A 20,071-nucleotide genomic window follows, 5' to 3' on the forward strand; every position below is an offset into this window, starting at 1 on the left:
TGTACAGAGACAGTCCCACTCTCTTGGCATTGGAAGCCTGGGTCCAGTGGCACGAGAAATTGTTACATCTGGAGACTTCCTCAGCTGCATTGGATGGCCATGTTGTCCTTTGTGCTCCAACACGCCCTAAGCACTCCACAGTGCTTTGCTGCGTCGCCCTCTCAGCCATTGAACCTTCTTATTGGTTTCTTCCGCCTGTTCCGCTGAAGCAGTCTTCACATGCTGCGTGAGCAAAGCCCTGGTTCACCAGGGGTCGACGACCAGATGGCTACCCTCACAAGGTTTGGCCAGCCTGTCGAAGCCATTGCCCGGGGTGTGGCCGCTGCCACATGCTAGCAGCTACTGGGAGCCACAAGTGAGAGCTGGGTGTCAGGTGGGGCTCAGAGGCTGGAGAGCTGCCCTAGAAGAGCACGACAAGCCCTCCATACCAGATATTACCCCTCCCTGAGCACCCCATACACCCCAAGTCATATCCTACTTCCTTTCAAACCTACACATATGCCACTCCCTTTGTCTGAAATGTTCTCACTTCATTTCTATTAACCCTTTCCTTCCCCTCCAAAATTCTGCTTAAAATTCATATTGATGAAGCCTTAGTTGATTCCATCTCATTTTGATTGGTTCATTTATCCCACCCATTCCTTCAACTATGCAGAAAACTTTTTTAAGATATGTTTTCCAAATATGTATGTACATGTACACACACACAAGTACATAAATATACACATGTGTATTTATGCATGTGTGTATAACACCTACATACCTATGCATGTGTGTTTATGTACATATGTACAAAAATAGAAGAAATATTACTACAAGTTTTTTAAGAGGTTGTGCTCCTATCAGACAATTTAATGTAATAATAATTAAACTAGAACTTAATGAATAGGAGAACATGGACTTATTTGGTAGAGGGCACATTCAGAGCAGAGGCACAGAAAAGGTCAAGTGCATAGGGATAGGAGACTACATCCACCGCTCTGACTAGGGTAATTTAGGAAGGAAGTAGAAAAGGTGGGAAAGGTAGCTGGAACCAAGTTGTGTTTAGCATTAGATTCCAAGACTGTGGAGGTTGTTATATAATAAAAAATAATACTATCTTATACTTTTATATCACTTTCACAGACTTTGATCCTCACAATTCTGTGAGATAAGTAGGTCATTTTTATCTAAGCAAAAGCTGAGTTTCAGAGCAACTAGAGAACTTGTCTATAGGAAAATAGCTAATGGTCTTAGAGAAGAAACTCAGGCCGTTAGATACAGTTAGTTATGTTCTTTCTATTATACTACAATGCCTTTAGATAACGGGGAACCACTGAATGTTTTTGAGCAGTACAAATAAGATGGCTGAAAATTGTGTTTTAGGAAGATTAAGGCAACTATATATGGCATATTATAATTAGAAGAGACTGAAAGCAGGAAACAAACTAATAAAGTACAATAGGCTTACTAAAAAGTAAAGAGGGCCTAGTTTGTGAAATAGAAATTGAAAAAAGACAATAAACTATAAGAAAGATTTTGAGAAGTTACAAGTCACAAAATTTTGTGACTGAATAGAAGTAATGGCTGAAATACAGAAAAGAATCAAAGTCTAGGAGAAAGATATGGAATCAGAAGATGGTGAAGATGGTGGTACCAGTAACGAATAGGAGAATCAGGAAAAGGAGCTAGCTTTGGGGGAATAGAGATGGGAAACTATTGAGGCTGATTGAATGAGAGGAGATGGCAGGGCAACAAAAAACTTATCAATGCTGATTGATAAGTTGCAAAATACTTTTTAGATGTATCCTCTAAGCTAAAATTCTCCCAAAACACTTCTAGGATCCTTCTTCATTGAAATATATATTTTTTCCCTCCTTTGATGACCCCTTCTACCTTTGGCCATAATGCCCCAATATGGGGTGCAATTTTTGAAGCCCAATTTCCCAAATACTCAATCCTGTGTACTGTCCCTTCCCCACTTTCCTACAGTCCCTTGAAAACTATTTTTCATATGTTTGTTTCCCGAAGAACAAGAAACTGAGAAAGCAATGCATCTATACACTTTGACATTCGTGTGCACACAGTCCTAACTGAGGGATTTAAAATTCCTATTAATGCTAATAAAGAGCTATAGGCAGAATTCCCCAATAGAAAAAAAGACATAGAGAGACCTGTTTGGAAGCTATTGTAGTGATCTAAGTATGGAGAAATAAAGATCAGTACTAGAGTAGTAGTAGTAGTAGTAGTAGTAGTAGTAGTAGTAGTAGTAGTAGTAGTAGTAGTAGTAGTAGTAGTAGTAGGAACACAATAAAGAAAATGACTGGGAAAGATTTAGAGGTAGAATTTTTTTTTAAAGCCCTTACCTTCTGTCCTAGTAACAACTCCAAGAATGAAGGGCAAGGGCTAAGCAAATAGTGTTAAGTAACTTGCCCAGGGTCACATAGTTAGGAAGTGTCTGAGACCACATTTGAACCCAGGCCTGCCATTCTATTCACTGAGCAACCTAGATGCCTCTCATTCACTAGCACTTTACAGCAGAGGAAGAAGAGAGGAAGGGACCAAAGATAACATTAAGGCTCCAACTATGGAGAAATGAATTAATGGTAGAGCCATTTGTAGGAAAGATAATATACTTGGTGTTATGGAATCATAAAAGATTTGGTGAAAAGCAGTGACAGAGGATTTCTAACAAGTATGGAAAAGAGAAATTTTGCAGTGACCTGCATGGAGTGCATGATTCTCTTTCTGAAATAGCCAAGTAACTGCTATCTATGCTCAAAGTGCAAGGTAATTTTCTTAAAGAAAAAAGTGTAAGGGAATTAGAGGATTGTCTCTCTACTTTCCAGGTTATCAGGGAGAATCGAGTATTCCTTTTTAAAATGGTTATGGTCTTCAATATAAAAACAATGAAGATAAAGAATCTGAAGAGACAGAGGGAATATTGATCAGTGTTCAAGGCTGGAGGGCATGATTGTGACAAAGGGAAAAGGAAGAAAAGCCACAAAACATTTACAGTTAGATAACAGCTATAAGGCTGTTTGTTAAGACAGAGATGGACAGAAGGACAGAAGAAGCAGCTGCTTGTTCAAAGGAATAATGGTGTAGATTCACATGAACATGAAGGCATCAGATTAGGATTTATTCAGTAACAGTCAAAAAAGAAGACAAATAATAATGGTTTCTCACTCTCTGTAAGGTGGGTCCTGATACATATATATGTTGGCATGACTAATAATAGAGGTCTGCTAGCTCCCAAGGGAATGTACCTAGGACACCACTGGAAACCTTCCAAAACTTATCACACTTTCTGAAAACTTCTCACTTGGATACAAATGAGACTTCCAGGAACAACTAAAGTCATTTGTAAGAATTGTGACATTTTAGTGAAGAAATAAAGACCTTGGGGGCATAGTATCACTTGCTCACTAGTATCAATTGAAAGCAAGAGCTCCAAAATGAAAAAGGTTTTTAAAAGCAGATGTGAAAAGTAAACAGCTAATTAAGAAGATGGCATCTGAGACCAGGATATGGATTTCTAGACCATGGCTTACAATACAGGAATGTATTTAATAGTAAAATACTCTTGACTAGGAATGAAATTACTAAATAAAGCTATAGAATATTCCTGAATTATTGTAAATCCAATTAATAGGGTTTTCAACTAAAGAATGGGTCTGGGTTTGGCTGGTCTCTTTCTTTTCAAGCTGCTTACTGATTTTTGTCACCAAGGTGGTCATGGTGACCACAACAGTATTGAACAGGTTGCTGACATTGTTATCCTCATTCTGGAGCCTGATCAGTGTCAGCAGCTGTGGGGATCACACCTATAGCAGTTGTGGCCCTGCAGGAGGTTCTGAAGAACGTGGTGCAGCTCATCAACTGCCGAGTGCAGGACAACTGCCTCTATTCTAATTTTTTGGAGCTGCTCATAGTGCCAGCCCCAAGTGGGACACCCTGGCTCACCTTCCCTTCGTGACTCCCAGGCCTAGCCTCTTCCTCTTTTAGCTCCCCCTACTCCTTCATCCCAAACTCAGGATGTAAATTCATTCAACATTTATTAAGCTCTTACTATGTACCAAGCACTGAATTAAACCAAGAGTTCAAAGACAAAACCTAACTCTTAAGGAACTTGCTTCTGGAGTATACAGGTATGAAGATAAGTAACTTCAAAGTAGGGAGTACTATGAAACAGTGCTCTAAGGACATCTGAGCAAAGAAAGACATTTTCAACTGGAGGAGACAAAAGTAAGGGAGGCAATACAAAGAAAGGAACATTTTAGCTGTATCTTGAAAGTAGAGAAAGATTATGAAAGGAATAATTTACTAATCTACATTATTGCCCTAATCAACTTGTGTCATACTAAGTTTGGGGGAAGAACTACAGACCTCGTTTGCTGGTTTTATAGTTTAAATATTGAAGGGAAGACTCTTGAATTGGTCCAGGTTGCAACAGATGACCTCAGAAGTCCTTCTTGATTCTAATGTTCTGTGTAATAGTCACTTTAAAAGTCTTCCATTTAAACTCTACAAACAGAGCACTATGCTAGACAAAAATAAAATCTTTAGACAAGGTTACATTTCACTGAGGAAATGTAACATGTACACAGAAAAGTTAAAAATACTGATAATTTGAGGAAAGACTACTAGAAAATGAGCAGCTTCAAAGAGCTGATGGGAACCAAGTGCTGAAGGATGATAAAGGATTCTAAGGTGGAAATATAAAGGGGATATACGCCAGGCCTGGGTGATACTTTGTGGTTGTGGGAATTGACAGAGGGGAGAAATGGCAAATCCGGTTTGACTGAAACATGTGTAATGGGAAATAAGGCTGTTAAAGTAAACTAGGACCAGATTGTGAAGTTCTTTCTTAACCAAAGAATTTGTGTTTTATCCTAGACTTTACTGAAAGTTAACAGGGAAGTGTAATGATGAGACCTATGTTTTGGGAGATTATCTTGGCAGTTTTATGGAGTATAGATTGGTGTCAGAAGGAAAGAAGCTAATTAGGGGCTTATTAGGGAAGTTTAGGTGATAGACCTAAACTGGTATGTGTGTAGGGCCAGTCAGAAATTCAAAATGGTTTGGGGAGGAAGAGAGAGAGAAAGAGGGTGAGGGAGAAAGGGAGAGGGGAGAGAGGGAAAGAGAAAGAGGAAAGGGGGAGAGGGAGAGAGGGAGAAATACAGTAGCTGCCCAGCAGTATCCTTCTTTCCCTTCCCTTTTTTATCTCAACTTTTGATATCCTAAGCTCAAAATTTACAGCACTACAATGCTCTTTTATTCTCTCTGGTTCCATCATCTTAATAATCCACACTGTGTAAGTCTGATAGCAGAGGAATTTGAGATCTTTACTCTTATTAATACTGGTGTGCCATTCCTGTGCTTTCCGTCTTGGAAAGTTTTAAACCTAAACTTCTTCTAGTTGAAAAGTGTCACAGAATATTGACAGATTAATTTCCACAAAGAATTGCTTCCAGTATAGATGACTCCTTCCACTATTCTGGATCCTAACATTGTAGAGTGGTTTTGAGTTATCATCTAGAATTTAATAAGTAGTTTATATGAGTGTTATCATTAACCTAATGAGTAGTAGCAAAAATGTTATTATAAAGGTATCTTTAAAAAATTTTGTTACTGATTGGCCAAACACGAACATTTCTAAATAAAAAAAGAACAAAAAAGACTTATATATGATAATATGAATAAAAAAATAAACTAAAAAGAGTGAAAGGAAAACCAGTTTACATATATTTTATGAAGTCATATACTATACAGAATCTATGAAGTTAGAAAAATAATAGAATGGTCCAAAAATTCAAGAAACAAAATCCAAAAAAGAAGTAAAAAATAAAATCTATTGTTACAAATATGTATATGCAAGTGAAAAAAGTATGGGTAACAATAAAGTTAAGTAGAGTTCCTAATGTAATGAGGGAAATTAGGTCTCATGGAGATCGCTGAGACTTAGAGGAATGATACCTATAAGAGGAATAAAACTTTGGAAGACTATGCCTTATTTAAAAAAAAAAGGATAGGTAAATGGGGGAAGCATATAGTGGTGGTTTTAAGAATGGCATATTAATTATTTTTCACACAATCCACCTTTACATAAAACACTAATGAATTCAGAGTACAAAATAAAGAACATTTTCTTCTATTTCTTTTTTCCTGTTTTCTTTTGGGGGGTTGGTACATGGTTAATGCATAAATTAGTTTTGCTTGACTATAAATGTTTATTACTTTCCTTGTTTTTTCAAGGGGTAAGGAAAGAGAGAAGGGAAAATTTGGAATTTTAAACATTTTGAAATTGAACTTTAAAAAGTAATAAAATGTTAAGAAGATAATGCTTATCTAGCTGTTATTAACAGTCAGGTAACTCAGTACTGAGCCTGGAGTCAGGAAGTTGTGAGTTCAAATGCAGCTGCTAATACTTATTGGCTATGTGACCCTGGGTAAGTCACTTAATCTACTTGTCCAAGTTTTCTCAACTGCAAAATGGAGATAATAATAGTCCCTGTATTGCATGGTTCCTGTGATAAATAAATGAAATAATATTTGTAAAGAACTTAGCACAGTGCCTGTCCCAGATTAGCTGTTAGACAAATGCTTTTTCCCTTGATATGAGTTAGTCCAAAGAATCAGAGTTATGAAAACATAATGGAAAATATATGAATTAAGTATAAAGAGAAAAGGAAGTGATAGTGTATTGGTAAATACTATTATCCAGACCACGTGGATGGAAAGAGAAAATATAGGTAAAGAATTCAAGAAATAGAATCAAGCCTGGCATAATATATATATATATATATATAAAAGAATAACTGTTGAGGAACTTCAATTATCTAGATATCTCCTAGAGTGTTCTCACTATCAAAAGAAGAGTAATCGTGTATCAGTCAGACAGTTACAATTTAAGGCTTCAAAAGAAGAATAATGTAATGAGAATAACTGCCATTCTGGATCTAAATATGACCAATAAGAAAGAAATACTTGCTTCAGAGAAAATGATAGGCACTTTAGGGGGAAATGACCACTACTGTCATTTTAGATCTATTACAAAGGAGAGGAAAGAAAGATGTAGTCAACATACACACAAAATATTTGGCAAGTAGATATTATAAAATTCAAGGAAAGTATAGGAAGCTCATTTGGCCTATAATACTAGAGAGAATGTCATCTCTAGGAAGTTTTCATGTATGAAATTCTGTCTTTTTTAATTTTTAAAAATATTTTTCCATGTTTATATGATTCATTTTCTTTCTCTCTCCTCTTCCCTTCCCCCTCCTGGAGGCAATAAGCAATTCCATTGGGTTGTACAAATGTTATCACTTAATACATATTTCTATATTATTCACTTTTACCAAAGAACTGAAACCCCAACTCATATATTCACATAAACAACTGATAAGTCATAAGTTTTTCTTTTGCATTTCTACTCCCATAGCTCCTTTTCTCCATGTGAATAGCATTCTTTCTCATAAGTCCTTCAGGAATGTCCTGGATTATTGTATTGCTACTAGGAGTAAAGTCCATTACATTGGATAGTTCCACAATGTTTCACTTTCAGTGTACAATATTTTCTTGGTTCTGCTCATTTCACTCTGCATCAGTTCTTAGAGATCTTTCCAGTTCATATAGAAACCTTCCAGTTCATCACTCCTTACAAATACAATAGTATTCCATCACCATCAGATACCACAATTTGCTCAGCCATTCCACAATCAAGAGACACCCTCTCATTTTTCAATTTTTTGCCACCACAGAGTGTAACTATGAATATTTTTGTACAAACATTTTTCCTTATTATCTCTTTGGGGTACAAACCTAGTAGTGGTATTGATGGATGAAAGGATATGCATTTTTTAAAGCCCTTTATGCATAATTCCAAATTGTCTTCCAGAATAGCTGGATTAATTCACAACTCATGGATGAAATTCTGGAGAGATACAAATTTAATGAGTAGGAAAAAAGAGGATTATGGATGAACAGATAACAGATATAAAACCAACTTAGATTTAAAAAAAACAAAAACATCAGATGGAAGCTAGACTAAGTAAACAAAGATTCAACTCAATTCTATTCAATTCAACAGGCATTTGCCAGTTCACAAGATGAAAATGACAATCCCTCTTTAAGAAGCTGAAATTCTGCCATGGGATATAATAAATAAACAGAAAAGCAAATGAAAGACAATTTGAAAAAAAAAACATGCAAAAGACAACTAAAGGGCCTTTTAGAAAAGATTTCCCATAGGACGTAATACCTGAGTTGAATCTTGAAAGAGCCTATGGATTCTAAGAGGTTGAATTAACAAAAAAGGACATTTAGACATGATAAGTAGCCTATGATAAAGCACTAAGGCAAGAGATAATATCTAAGTTCTGGGAAAAGAAATAAAACCAATGGAAAGAAGAGTATACAGTAAGTCTGGAAAGATAAGTTGGTGCCAAAATGTAAAGGAATATAAGTGGAGGATTAATAGAAAAGCATGGTACATTACTTTAAGAATGCCAGGATTACAATAATTTGAAGTAAACAACCTGAAAAGGAAGCTGAACTCTGGTTAAGGACAATGACCAAAAATTATTCCAAAGAACAAATTATAAAATTTCCCTCCCTTACAGATATCAAAGGCTGTGTCTACATATGGATCACAATATCAGTTGGTTAATCTGATTCTTTTTCTTTTTAAACATGGAAAAGTTCTATTTGGGGTAGAGGAGAGATTATATGGAAATAACTGTTGAGTAAAAAACCAAAAATCATCAATAAAACTTTCAATTCAACTAAACAAGCATTACACTAAGTGCCTACAGTGTACAAGATTCTAGACTGGGTGCTAAGGCTTCAAAGACACAAACAAAAATCTCTTCTCTCAAGTTTATATAATCTCACATGCTATTGGGAAGATACAACATAGTAAATATCCCTGTTTGAAAAAAAAACTTGAAGAAAACATGGAAAGCAGTCTGGTGAAAGTTAGATTTTGACAAATATCTTATGTCAGTATAACAATATACTCCAAATGAATACCTATTTTAAATATAAAAAGATCATATGAAAAAATATTAGAAAAGTTAAAAAGAGATCTTTTACAGCTGTGGCTAAGGGAAATTCTTATCTACAAAAAGGATAAAACTTATCATAGGAAATAAAATGGACAATTTTAGTTACAAAAAACTGAGAGTTCTTTTCTCAAAAATAACTAGAATTATAAGAAAAAGGAAAATAATTGAGAAAAATCTTCTAACAAATTTCTCTGATAATGGCCTAAAATCCAAGATAAATAAAAAATTGAATATGAGTCAATGGCAAGAGCCAATACCAAATTGATCATTGGTTAAAAAAAATATGAAGTTAGTTCTCCAAAAAATACAATCTATTAATAAGTATATGAGAAAAACTCCAAATCACTAATAATTAGAGAGACATATTAAAACAATTCTGTTGTCACACTTCATACCTACCAGATTGACAAAGACGGCAAAAGAAGAAAATATCAATTGTGGCTAGGGTTGTGAGAAAATAGGCAAACTAGCATTGGTTGATGAAACTAAATAATTCAAACATTCTAACAATACAAACAATTTTAACTAACATTACTAAATGTGCATATCCTTTAATATAGTAATATTACTGTTAGGCTTATATTTCAAAGATATTATGGATAAATGAAAAGGATCCATTTCTACAATAATATTTATGGCAATGGTTCTTGTAAAAATGAAGTAGGGAAAAAAAATCGGTCTCTGTCAACTAGGGATGGCTAAAGCAAATGTGATTATAAATGTAATGGAATACAAGTATTCCTAAAAAATGGCTGGAGATCAAAATGGAGATAATTAATAGAGGGGAGGCACTACAGTAAGGGTACTCTGGAAAAGCTTCTTGCAGAAGGTTAGAATTTAGATGATACCTGAAGGAAAGCAGGAGGCAGAGATGGGGATAAAGAGACTTCTAGCCTTGGAGAACAGCAAATGAAAATGGACAACTCTGGAGATATAGTCTAAAGGAAGGAATAGCCAGGAGGCCAATGTGAGTGGATTGCAGAGTATGGGAAAGTGAACAAGGGATAAGACTTGAAAGGTACAAGAGGAACAGGTTATGATGGGCTTGAAAAGGCAAGTAGAAAATAATATATTTGATCTTGAAAAATACAGGGAGCTACTAGAGCTTACTGAATAGGAGTGAAGGGGGTGGTTGTAAAATTGAGATTTGAACTCTGGACTCCATTCCCCAGGAGTCCTTGCTAGCTCCCAGAATGCCCTCTAATCTCATTGAATTCTCACCTGGGACGAGAGCAAGATTTTATTTAAAGGGTCTTCCCTGTAGGCGGGGGCCCTTTACTTCCTGTCTCTGCTGGCAAACAGACGCACCTCATGATGTGAGTGAAATTTTGGGTGGGCCTTATGGCCCACCTGGCACCTGCCTTTTCTTACTTGTATATTTTTAAATTCTCAACCTTTAATAAACCTCATAAAATATAATACTCCTTGCAGAGAGAAACTAATTTCTACCTGCCTCAGTCTCCCCTAAATTTTAACTGTTACATGGTGATGGGGTCAGACTTGTACTTTAAGAAGATCAACTTGGCAGTTGAGTGGAGGGTGAACTGTAGGGAGGAGAGACTTAAGGTAGAGAGACCAACATGAAAGTTATAGCAATAGTTAGGGTGTGAGGTGATGAGGACCTATACTTGGATAAGGATAATATTAGAGGAAAAAAGGCAAATCTATCTATCTATCTATCTATCTATCTATCTATCTATCTATCTATCTATCTATCTATCTATCTGTTATGAAAGTAAAGTCAATAGGACTTGGCAATACATTGTACATTCAAGATAGAGCTCAGTGAGAGAGTGAGGAATCAAGGATGACACCTGAATTATAAGAAAGCCTAGGAAGATAGTGGTTCCTTGAACAGTAACAGAGAAGGTAAGAAGTCAGAAAGATTGGGTAGGCAAAAGATAATAAGTTTTAGAAATATTGAATTTCATATGTCTACAGGATATTGAGCTTGATATTTCCAATAAGTAATTGGAAATGAAAGTCTAGAAGTTTAGGGAAAAGGTTAGGACTCAATTAGTAGATCTGAGATTCATCAGCACAGAAACAATACATGAATCCATAGAAACCAATGAGATCACTAAGATAAATAGGGTAGAAAGAAGAAGGCTCAGCTCAAATCCTAGGGAGCATCTGCTATTACCAGATACTATCTATATGAAGATGTAGCAAAGGAGAGCATGAAGGAGTAGTCAGGTTACCTGAGAATCAGAATAGGGTAGTTTTCTATCCTGTACTTATTCTCTCCTATACTTGGTCTTTTTCAATCTTTCCTATTGCAAAATCAGGAGTCAAGATGGTGGCTTAGAGACAGCAACAGCTCAGAACTCCACAAACCCTTCCTCATGGATCAAAACACAATGCTTCAAGGAGACTGAAAATCAAATCTAACAATAAGACAGAACTAGGGAACCCTCCTCCTGAACCCAACTTAAAAGGTATGCCCCCCCAAAAGAAAGCCTGAACTCTAGAAGGGGAAAGAAGGAGGATGGTCCCAGGACCACTCCCCCACCTACAGCACTGAGCCTCTGGGGGTGGTTGGAATCTCTGGGCAGTCAAGGACGCTAGTTGGGAAGGAGTACTTTGCTGGCAAAGCTGTGCCAGGCTCAGGGCTTAGAACAGAGATGGTCCATCTTGCTCCCCCTCCCCCTTTCTGGAGGTTTTGACCTCAGAGCACATTCAGCTTTGCAGATCAACTCTTCTGCCTGGCTCAATTTCATCAATAAGGGCAGATAAAAAGCCTTCAGAGGGCAGGGAAGCTCAAACTCCAATACCCCTCCTCCACAGACTGATCTGAGAGCCTCACTGACTAAGTTCCAAAGGGAAAATGCAGCAATAAACTACAGGCAACAACCTTGACAACAGGGTTGGAAGCCCAGTTCTTTTTCAGCCTATTACAAAATCATCTATCTCCCATCATCTAAGCATGAGTATTACTCCTTAGTATTCTTTTTTTTTCATCTTCTTTGATGACCTCAGTAATTTCCACAAGTTTAAGAATTATATCTAGCCTGTTGACTTCTACTTCTTTTCATCCAGGTCAAACTTCTCTTCCAAAATCTATTCCTGCATTATTAGCTATAGGCTGAATATCAACTGGTATCCATCCACATCATCATCTCAAACTCTACATAATCAAAAAAGAACTGATTAACTTTGCCCTTAAATTCTCACATTTTCATAAATCTCTTACTTATTTTGTGGACACCATTATCCTCTCAGCCACAAAAGACAAAATCTGGGTTATCTTTAATTCTTCCCTCACTACCAAATCCAATGTTGCTGAATCCTAAGGGTTTTACTTTTATAAAATCCCTTGCATCCATTATCTTATCCCTTTCACCACAGCTACCACTCTGATTTAATTCTATCACCCCTGAAATAAGCCACAATAGTCTGCTACTTGTGTCTTTACATGTCATTTTTCCTTTTTTAATCTATCTTCCACAGAACTGACAAAATAATCTGTCCAAAGCACAGACCTGACCATGCTACTCTCTTGCTCAAACTTTTCAGTGGTTCCCTATTACCACTAGAACAAAATACAAGTTACTGCCCGACATTTCAATCCTTTATAATATGGCTCTAACCATACCATTATTGCCTGAATTTGACATTGCTTTTCTCATTTTGGGGCTTTCTTACAGGTTGGTTCCTCGTGTGAAATGTATTTTCTTTTCATGTCTGCTCTTCTGTCTTTACTATCCTTCTTAATTTAAATACCCTTTTGTGAAGTTTACTTTGATTCCTCCCATTTATTACATTATTTTCCTTTGTAAATCACTTTGTATTCATACTTTTCTATAGATATATTTTATTCTCCCCTCCCCCAAAAGCAAGCTTTTCTGAAAGTAGAACTAGTTTTCTTTTTCCTTTGTACCATGTATAGACTTGGCAAGCCAACTTGATTTAATTTTGACTGGCTAAGAAGGTTTCTGAATACTATAAACTTTTTCATTGTAGCAACTATTTTACATTGGCTAATGTCTCTAGGAAATGATAAAGTTAGAGTCAATGTCTTTTTTTGTTCATTTCTCATTTTCATCAATGACAGCTTAATTAAAGCAAGCCGGCTGTAACTGCTAACAAGTGCACATGGCTATAGTACACTAGATCCTTTTTTATCCCTCCTAATTTGGTGTTTTCCTTAACATCTACTCTAAGTAGTCAATGGTCTTACTGTAGAGACAGTTGAAATGACTGTTATGTATGTAACTGCTTATTTCCTATTCAATATGCTATAATAAATTTCATTTTTTTATGATGATCAATTCCTCCCATATATGACACCTTCCAACTCTCTTCTTAAAAGGATTTATGACATACAGGGCTGAGGCTTTTGATCAGTTTATCAGCCTTTAGATCCTTTCATTTCTGGATAAAAACATACAAAACATACTTCCAAATAATTTTTGGTGTCTTCCTATATGCCTACTTTCATACTTAAGACATAAAGTATCAAAGCATACAATGATTTAATAATCTTGATAATTCTTCATAAAAAATGCTCTACTTCAATGATGGCTAACCTTTTAGAGGGGCTGGTGATGTAAGAAATGTCCTCAGGTATATGGAGAGGTAGGAGAAAGCAGCCCAGCCTTGTGTCTCTGTGACTTTCTAGTAACAAAATCTGGCAAACTATGTTGGGGCAATGGCGCATGTGCCCATTGAGAGGGCTGAGTGCCTCATCTGGTGTATATGCCTTAGGTTCACCACTACAGTTGTTTCATTATTCCCTCTGCAATGTATATTATTGGATAAGTTACAGTTCTCTTCATCATGGTCTGTTTGCCTAAATTCATCATAAATATAATCAATCATAAAACATTACCTCTTATGTGTCACACACTGTGCTAGGTCTTGAGGATATAAAGACAAAAAATTAAACAATTATAAGATGAAGGGACCAGAATATCCTATGAAAATTATGTTTCTTATTGTCTTTGAGCCCATGATGAAAACTAACATCTATAACTTCTGAGGATTTTAACTATCCTTTCATTCAGCTACTATCATTCTTTTGTAGTGAGAATGTCAAAAATAAGAGTTCAGTATTTGTTGCTTGCTAATCAGAAACTATATACTGAGAATACTATCAGAAATTAAATAAACAATGATCTAAAAACTTCTCTGAGCTATTCTGAGCACTGCCACTGTAGTCTAATATCTCACTGTAGCATGAACTGATAGATGAAAAGCAAAGAGTGAAAAGTCAGGGTTCTACGAAGCCAGAAAGGCTTCATATCCAGGTTCAACACCAGATAATATATCTGACATCTGAGAACCAACTTAAGTGAATGCACAGAAGTCATTACCGGGTGTCTGGTGACCAGATAATGATTTCTTTGGCCCAATGACTATGCAGAAAACAGCTCTCATTCACTTCTGCTTCCACAGCATACCAGTGAGTGATGGAGTGACTGAAAAGGGGTCTAAAGGCACTAAGTGGACAAATTACTTTTAAATAAACAATAAATTGCTATTTTTGAAAAATTTTAAAGGTGTAAAGTCATTGTTTAACTTTGTAGGAGTTCTTGATGAAATCTTCAGGCTTCATAATTTCATAATAAAAGACCATTTGTTCTTTTTTTTATTTAAGAGCTCTTATAATATGTGTGATTTAGATTTCACAAATGTATGAGTACTACAAATAGCAAATTATTATAAATATTAAATATTTTTAAGGAAACTATCTTATTAACTACTAAAAAATATAGTTAGTAGAACATTTACAAATCATCAAATATCAACAATTTGCTATAATATTAAAATAGAATAAACCAGGAAGAACATTAACTTATCATTAGACAGATTAAGTATCAAGAACCTGCAACCTAATTAGCAGTGTAGCTTGTATCTATGACACAGAATTAGCACAATTTCTCTTTTTTATTATGTTTGCTTTTCTATAAAAGTAAGATCTTATCTGCATGGAATTTGCCATTTATTATCATCAACAAAATGATTTAATTATGTTCTTTGAGTTCTCCACAAACAGAAACTTTATTAATGAAAAGAAAAAATTAGCAAAAGAAAATTTCAGACAAAAAAATCACCTACAACTTCTATTTTCTTCATCTCACTTTCAAATGTATCAACAAGTTTGTTCTATTCTTTTAAAAAATATAAGTTATCTCATTCCCCTTTCCTGTGTGTATTTTGTATTATCCAGTAGGAGAACCTTGTTAGTACTATAAAGTTATCTCAAATTAAGCCACAAATTCTAGTAATAAAATATCAACTTACATCTGAAGACGGTGATTCAAGAACAATGCCAAATCCTAAAACATGGTTCTCCTCAGCTGGGATGTGTTCAGTTTTTTGGAGGACAGATTGTTCAGAGGCAAATGCTGTCTTTTCATTCTCTATTACATTGGGTTTCTTATTTGTGGAAAGAGGTTCAGTGATCTTTGGGAGTATTTTTTTCTTTTTATTTCTTTTTCGGGACACAGCAGTTCTCTGGGAGCATAGATGGGAAATTGGGGGCTGTTGTCTGTTCTGTGTTCCAACTGTAAACAAACAAAAAGAAGTTTGGTAAAGGTACCTGCCAACTCATTAAAACTTAAAATAATGCTGCCTACTATTTTTCAAATTTTATGCCTAAAATAAAATCCTTTCATATGAAGAACTCAAATATGGCCTGGCAGCTTGGATTAAGAGAATAAAACACAAAATTAACTCCTATCTGAACACAATAGCTCATAAAAATAAAATCTGGTGATCACCTAATGTAAGCTTGGGCAAGCTGCCAAAGAAAGTTTTAAAAGAGAAAGGCCTTTAAAAGAGAAAAATCTTGCTACTGGTGTTAGAAAAAAAATCAGAGGCAAAATCTCAAGTGGAATTTACTAGTACTTTAGGCTATAAGGAAGGAGATAGTTATGAGGTATTATAAAAATAAAAGTGTCATATTTAAAAATATGTCTTTAAAAATGAGATATTTCTAAGATATAATACTTTGGGAATTTAGTTTACACATATATCTTTCATGCTCTGCAGCATAAATAATCAATGCAATGTAATAGGAAGAGCAGTGAATCTGGAATCAAGATAATTAAGTTACTAGCCATGAGTTCAAGGGCAAGTCACAACTGTCCCCAGCCTCAGTTTCTTCAAACATAAAATGATGGTAATACATGTATAACCCTTATTATAGGGTTGTCTTGAATAATGCAATTTGTAAAACTTCATGCATTAGCTCTGAAATATTTTGTTGTTGTTATTATTATTATTCCATGGACATTTCATTTGCAGCATTTTGTGTAAATTATCAGCTGTTCTCTACATGGATCCGTAATTGGTAAATATGGATGTGGTAGTAACTTTGTACTTTTTTATTGGCAGAAGTAATTTGTAAGTCTGAGCAAAAAACATTGAGTTTGCCATTATTTTACAATACAAGTGACATTCATCACTGAGCATTTAGACAGAATTTAAACCCAGGATTTGTCACTGACATTAGATTCATTCATCCAATCAACGAATATTTAATGAGCATCCACTATGTCCATAGCACTGTTGACATGGTTTCATCTTTTTATACTTCAGTTTTATGTATCTGAAAAATGGGAACAATGTTTCTAAATCTCATGGACTATTAAGTTAATTCATTCAAGCCCAAAAACACTTTGACATCCAAAATGAAAGATACTACACAAGTAAAAAAGTACTAATACTGAACAAATACCCAAAAGAATTAAAGTATAACAACTATAGTCCTTACCAGTTTGCTCTGAAAAAAATAAGGTCTTTAATACATTTTGAAATTCATTAATGAAAACTGCAATAGAGACATTATTATTTATATCCTCACGCATCAAAACACTGTTAAATGTAACTGGGCATGCTAAAAATATTTTTGTTAAATTTTGTCTTTTTCATCCAATAATCAAGATATAATTCATTCTCAAGATGAGAAATAGAAATGGAAAAATTATCAACCATAGGTACATAGCACTTGGCCACCCTTGGGTTCGTGATATCTATGCTATTTCTACATACATCAAGTGAAATGGGTCGCTGAAACAATCACCACAGTGGTTACAATCAGAAATACAGAGCCAGAAAGGATCTTAAAAGTCATCTACTTCAGTCCTTCCATAGCAAAGATGATGACAGGCCCAGGGAAAGAGATGGCTTGCCCATGGTTAAACAGAAGATAAAGCTGTAGAAAGAATCTCATAACTCTGACTCCCAGTCAGCTCTCTTTCCACTTCACTGTTCTGTCCCATGGGCTATGCTTAACTTACTTGTGGGAATTCTTTCTTTTAAACCCTTACCTTCCATCTTAGAATCAATACTGTGTAGAAGAGCAGTTAGGACTAGGCAATGGGGTTAAGTGACTTGTCCAGGGTGTGGAAAGGAAACTAGACTAACAGTTTGTGGGGGGGGAAGGGCCAACTGGGAGTGGCAGTTGGGTCTTGTGACTAGCACTTCCTTCCTGCGAGGTGGGTCTTGCTTCCAGGTATTGGAGGAGAGAGGAGCTTGGTCAGCCCAGTCTGGAGTGGCATGCTCTTCTTGGTTCAGCCCAAAGACACAGGCTTCTAAAGGTTAGAATTGTTCTTGTTTGCTTTCTGTGTACTGCTAAGATTCTGAATTAGAACAACGAGAGTAGACAGGAGTGGGACAAACTCTCCGCCAGTCTCTGGGGCCTGGCCTCAGTTCTGAAGCTGAGAAAACCTCCAATCCCAACTAGTTATTAAACTTTATATTATTTGAATTCGCAGTCAGATAAGTGGACTATCTTTTCTGGTCATAGAGGGAGCTGAACTTCAGCTCAATCATTCCAGGACAAAGAGTCCTTATCGGACCCCTGCGGCTTCCTCTCAGCAGGGGGCATCTCCCTCCCTTGCCTCACCAAGCAATATTCCCTCTCTCTCCTTACCCCTATACAAACCTCCCATTATCCCCCTGTTTTCCAGTCCTATTTCCTTTCCCAATAAATATTACAAGGGTCACACAGCTAGGAAGTGTCTGAAGCCAGATTTGAACCCAGAATGGATCTCCCAACCCTGAGGCTGGCTTTCAATCCAATGAGCCACCTCGCTGTACTCCTTACTTGTGGAAATCCAAGAAGCTTTTCGAACTTAAAGTGCTAGGGAAATGCTCAAATTTGGCTCACTTTGCCTCTTCAGACAGAGCCCAATCTCCTAACTCCAAACTTGTTATTCATTCTTATCTCTTATCTTTTCCCTAAGTGGAATTAGAACTTTTAAACATATAATATAAATTTAAGTCTAGGAGGTAAAATATCTTTAGCAAACCTATATATAACACAAGATAAAATTTTACACTTTTAAAATTAAGGAAAATGGGAACACGTAATTCAGTTTTATATTCTATATAATCAATGCATTCTAAAACCTGGAAATTCTGGTCTAGTTTGTCATACTAATCTAAAGAATCAGGAAAGGAAACATGATGACAAGGTGGCACATCTCTGGGTAGGGTGAAAAAGTTTTAGGTATTTAAAGAACTACAAAATGTAGCTTGTCATTTCAATAGCAAGGAAGTTAAATATCAATATTATCATTATATTTTCTGGTGCATGTTTCCTTAAATGTGAATTCTATTAAGTAAAATACAAGTCCCAAGTGATATATAAAAATAGTTGTTATTTGTCTCTCAGCTCCATTTCAGGAGACATTAACTATGTACCAGGTAATTGAGATAATTTTCATAGATCTCTTTTGTAATGGAGGGAGAAGGAATGGAGTCTCCCATTCTCCCTCTATTACACTTTAAAGTTTATAGAGCTTTTTCCTCACAATCGCCTTATGAGGTAGTTAACACAAATACTAATGTCTCCATTCTATAGATCAGAAAACCGAGATTTAGAGAAGGTAGAGGACTTGCCTAAAATCATACCACCAGAATGTATCAAGGACATGATTCAAATCCAAGTCTTTTAACTCCTAGTTCAATCATCTTTCCACTTATCATGCTGTCTCTGAGATTAATTGCTATTATAAATAAATTTAGTAAAATGCTTATCCCTGACCACAATAAAATCAAATATTTTAAAAATAATCATTTTACTTTTGATTGAATATGTGAGCCATTTTAAAAGGAGAATTAATTCATATGACCATGGGTGGCCAATATGCTAATAAATAATAAGTTTTTGGAATCAAACCCACATCAACAAGTGTTAGGATTTCACTAAAGTGACCACAAAAATATGTGGAACATCTTCCTTTCTATAAGCAGGTAAGCAAAAGAAATCCTTCCTTAAACAGCACAAAAACTCTAAATGGTGGTAATATCATATATACATATCACTGTTCTTTTTTCATTTTTTTGTGGGGGAAGCTAATAACAGGAAAATTTTTCCTTAACAAAATATACATTTCAGGACTTGGTGAAAATCTTTAACTTCTTTATAACTGGTATAATTGTATTTTAGTCTATAAAGAATGGGAAAAATAAACTTATGTGGTTAAGAGCTAAAATCCTGGGAATTCTAGAATTCCACCATTGATAAGGCTCTATGACCCAAAACAAATCTCTCATCTTTTTAATGCCTCAGAAAACTACAGCAAAGAGTTACCTCAAAAAAGAATACAAGACTTATATAAATTAAAGCAAAGCAAAGTAAGCAGAACTAGGAAATAACATATACAAGAACTATGATACAGTAAAGGAAAATAAATGAGAAAAACTTCAGAAGTCTTATATGTTCAATGACAATAGGATTCTAGAGTGATGATGAAACTGAACCATCAGGAACACAATGGCCACCTGCTCAATGCCAATGAAATGAGCAACAAATAGAGGAAAGATCAATGAGGTCTACTATTTTTTTCTTATTGACCTCTGCCCATATATCTTTGTACCATTGGGAGCAACAACACAGAGCCCATGCTTCCTACGGAGCAGATACACATATAGAGCAAAAACTAAGGGACTTCTCTATAGGCGCTATACATGTTCACAAACTGACATGAAGCATCTCTATAGTGTCTTCTGGGACAGTTAAAGTAGAACAGAATTCCTATATAAGTATAGTCTTAGGACAGCTCTTGATG

The 20,071-nt window shown here is 35.6% G+C and overlaps 1 protein-coding gene and 1 long non-coding RNA gene across 11 annotated transcripts in view; one reads left to right on the forward strand and one right to left on the reverse strand.

Annotated features, from left to right (window-relative positions):
- BEND7 (BEN domain containing 7) overlaps positions 1-20,071 on the reverse strand; it is a 160,978-nt gene that overhangs the window by 103,550 nt on the left and 37,357 nt on the right. For all 10 annotated transcript variants that reach the window (XR_008912578.1, XM_056800838.1, XM_056800837.1 and 7 more), the window contains one exon: positions 15,294-15,556. Coding sequence is in view for 9 of the 10 variants with exons in the window: in XM_056800838.1 (XP_056656816.1) it covers positions 15,294-15,556 (263 nt within the window). In the remaining variant the exon portion in view is untranslated. The remainder of the gene's footprint in view (positions 1-15,293; positions 15,557-20,071) is intronic.
- The window catches only part of LOC103100141 (uncharacterized), a 33,456-nt gene continuing 30,861 nt past the window's right edge, over positions 17,477-20,071 (forward strand). Inside the window, exon 1 of the long non-coding RNA XR_008912579.1 lies at positions 17,477-17,593. This is a non-coding gene — a long non-coding RNA (uncharacterized LOC103100141). The remainder of the gene's footprint in view (positions 17,594-20,071) is intronic.

This window comes from Monodelphis domestica, chromosome 5 (genome assembly GCF_027887165.1).
Source record: "Monodelphis domestica isolate mMonDom1 chromosome 5, mMonDom1.pri, whole genome shotgun sequence".
NCBI classification, from domain to species: Eukaryota; Metazoa; Chordata; class Mammalia; order Didelphimorphia; family Didelphidae; genus Monodelphis; species Monodelphis domestica.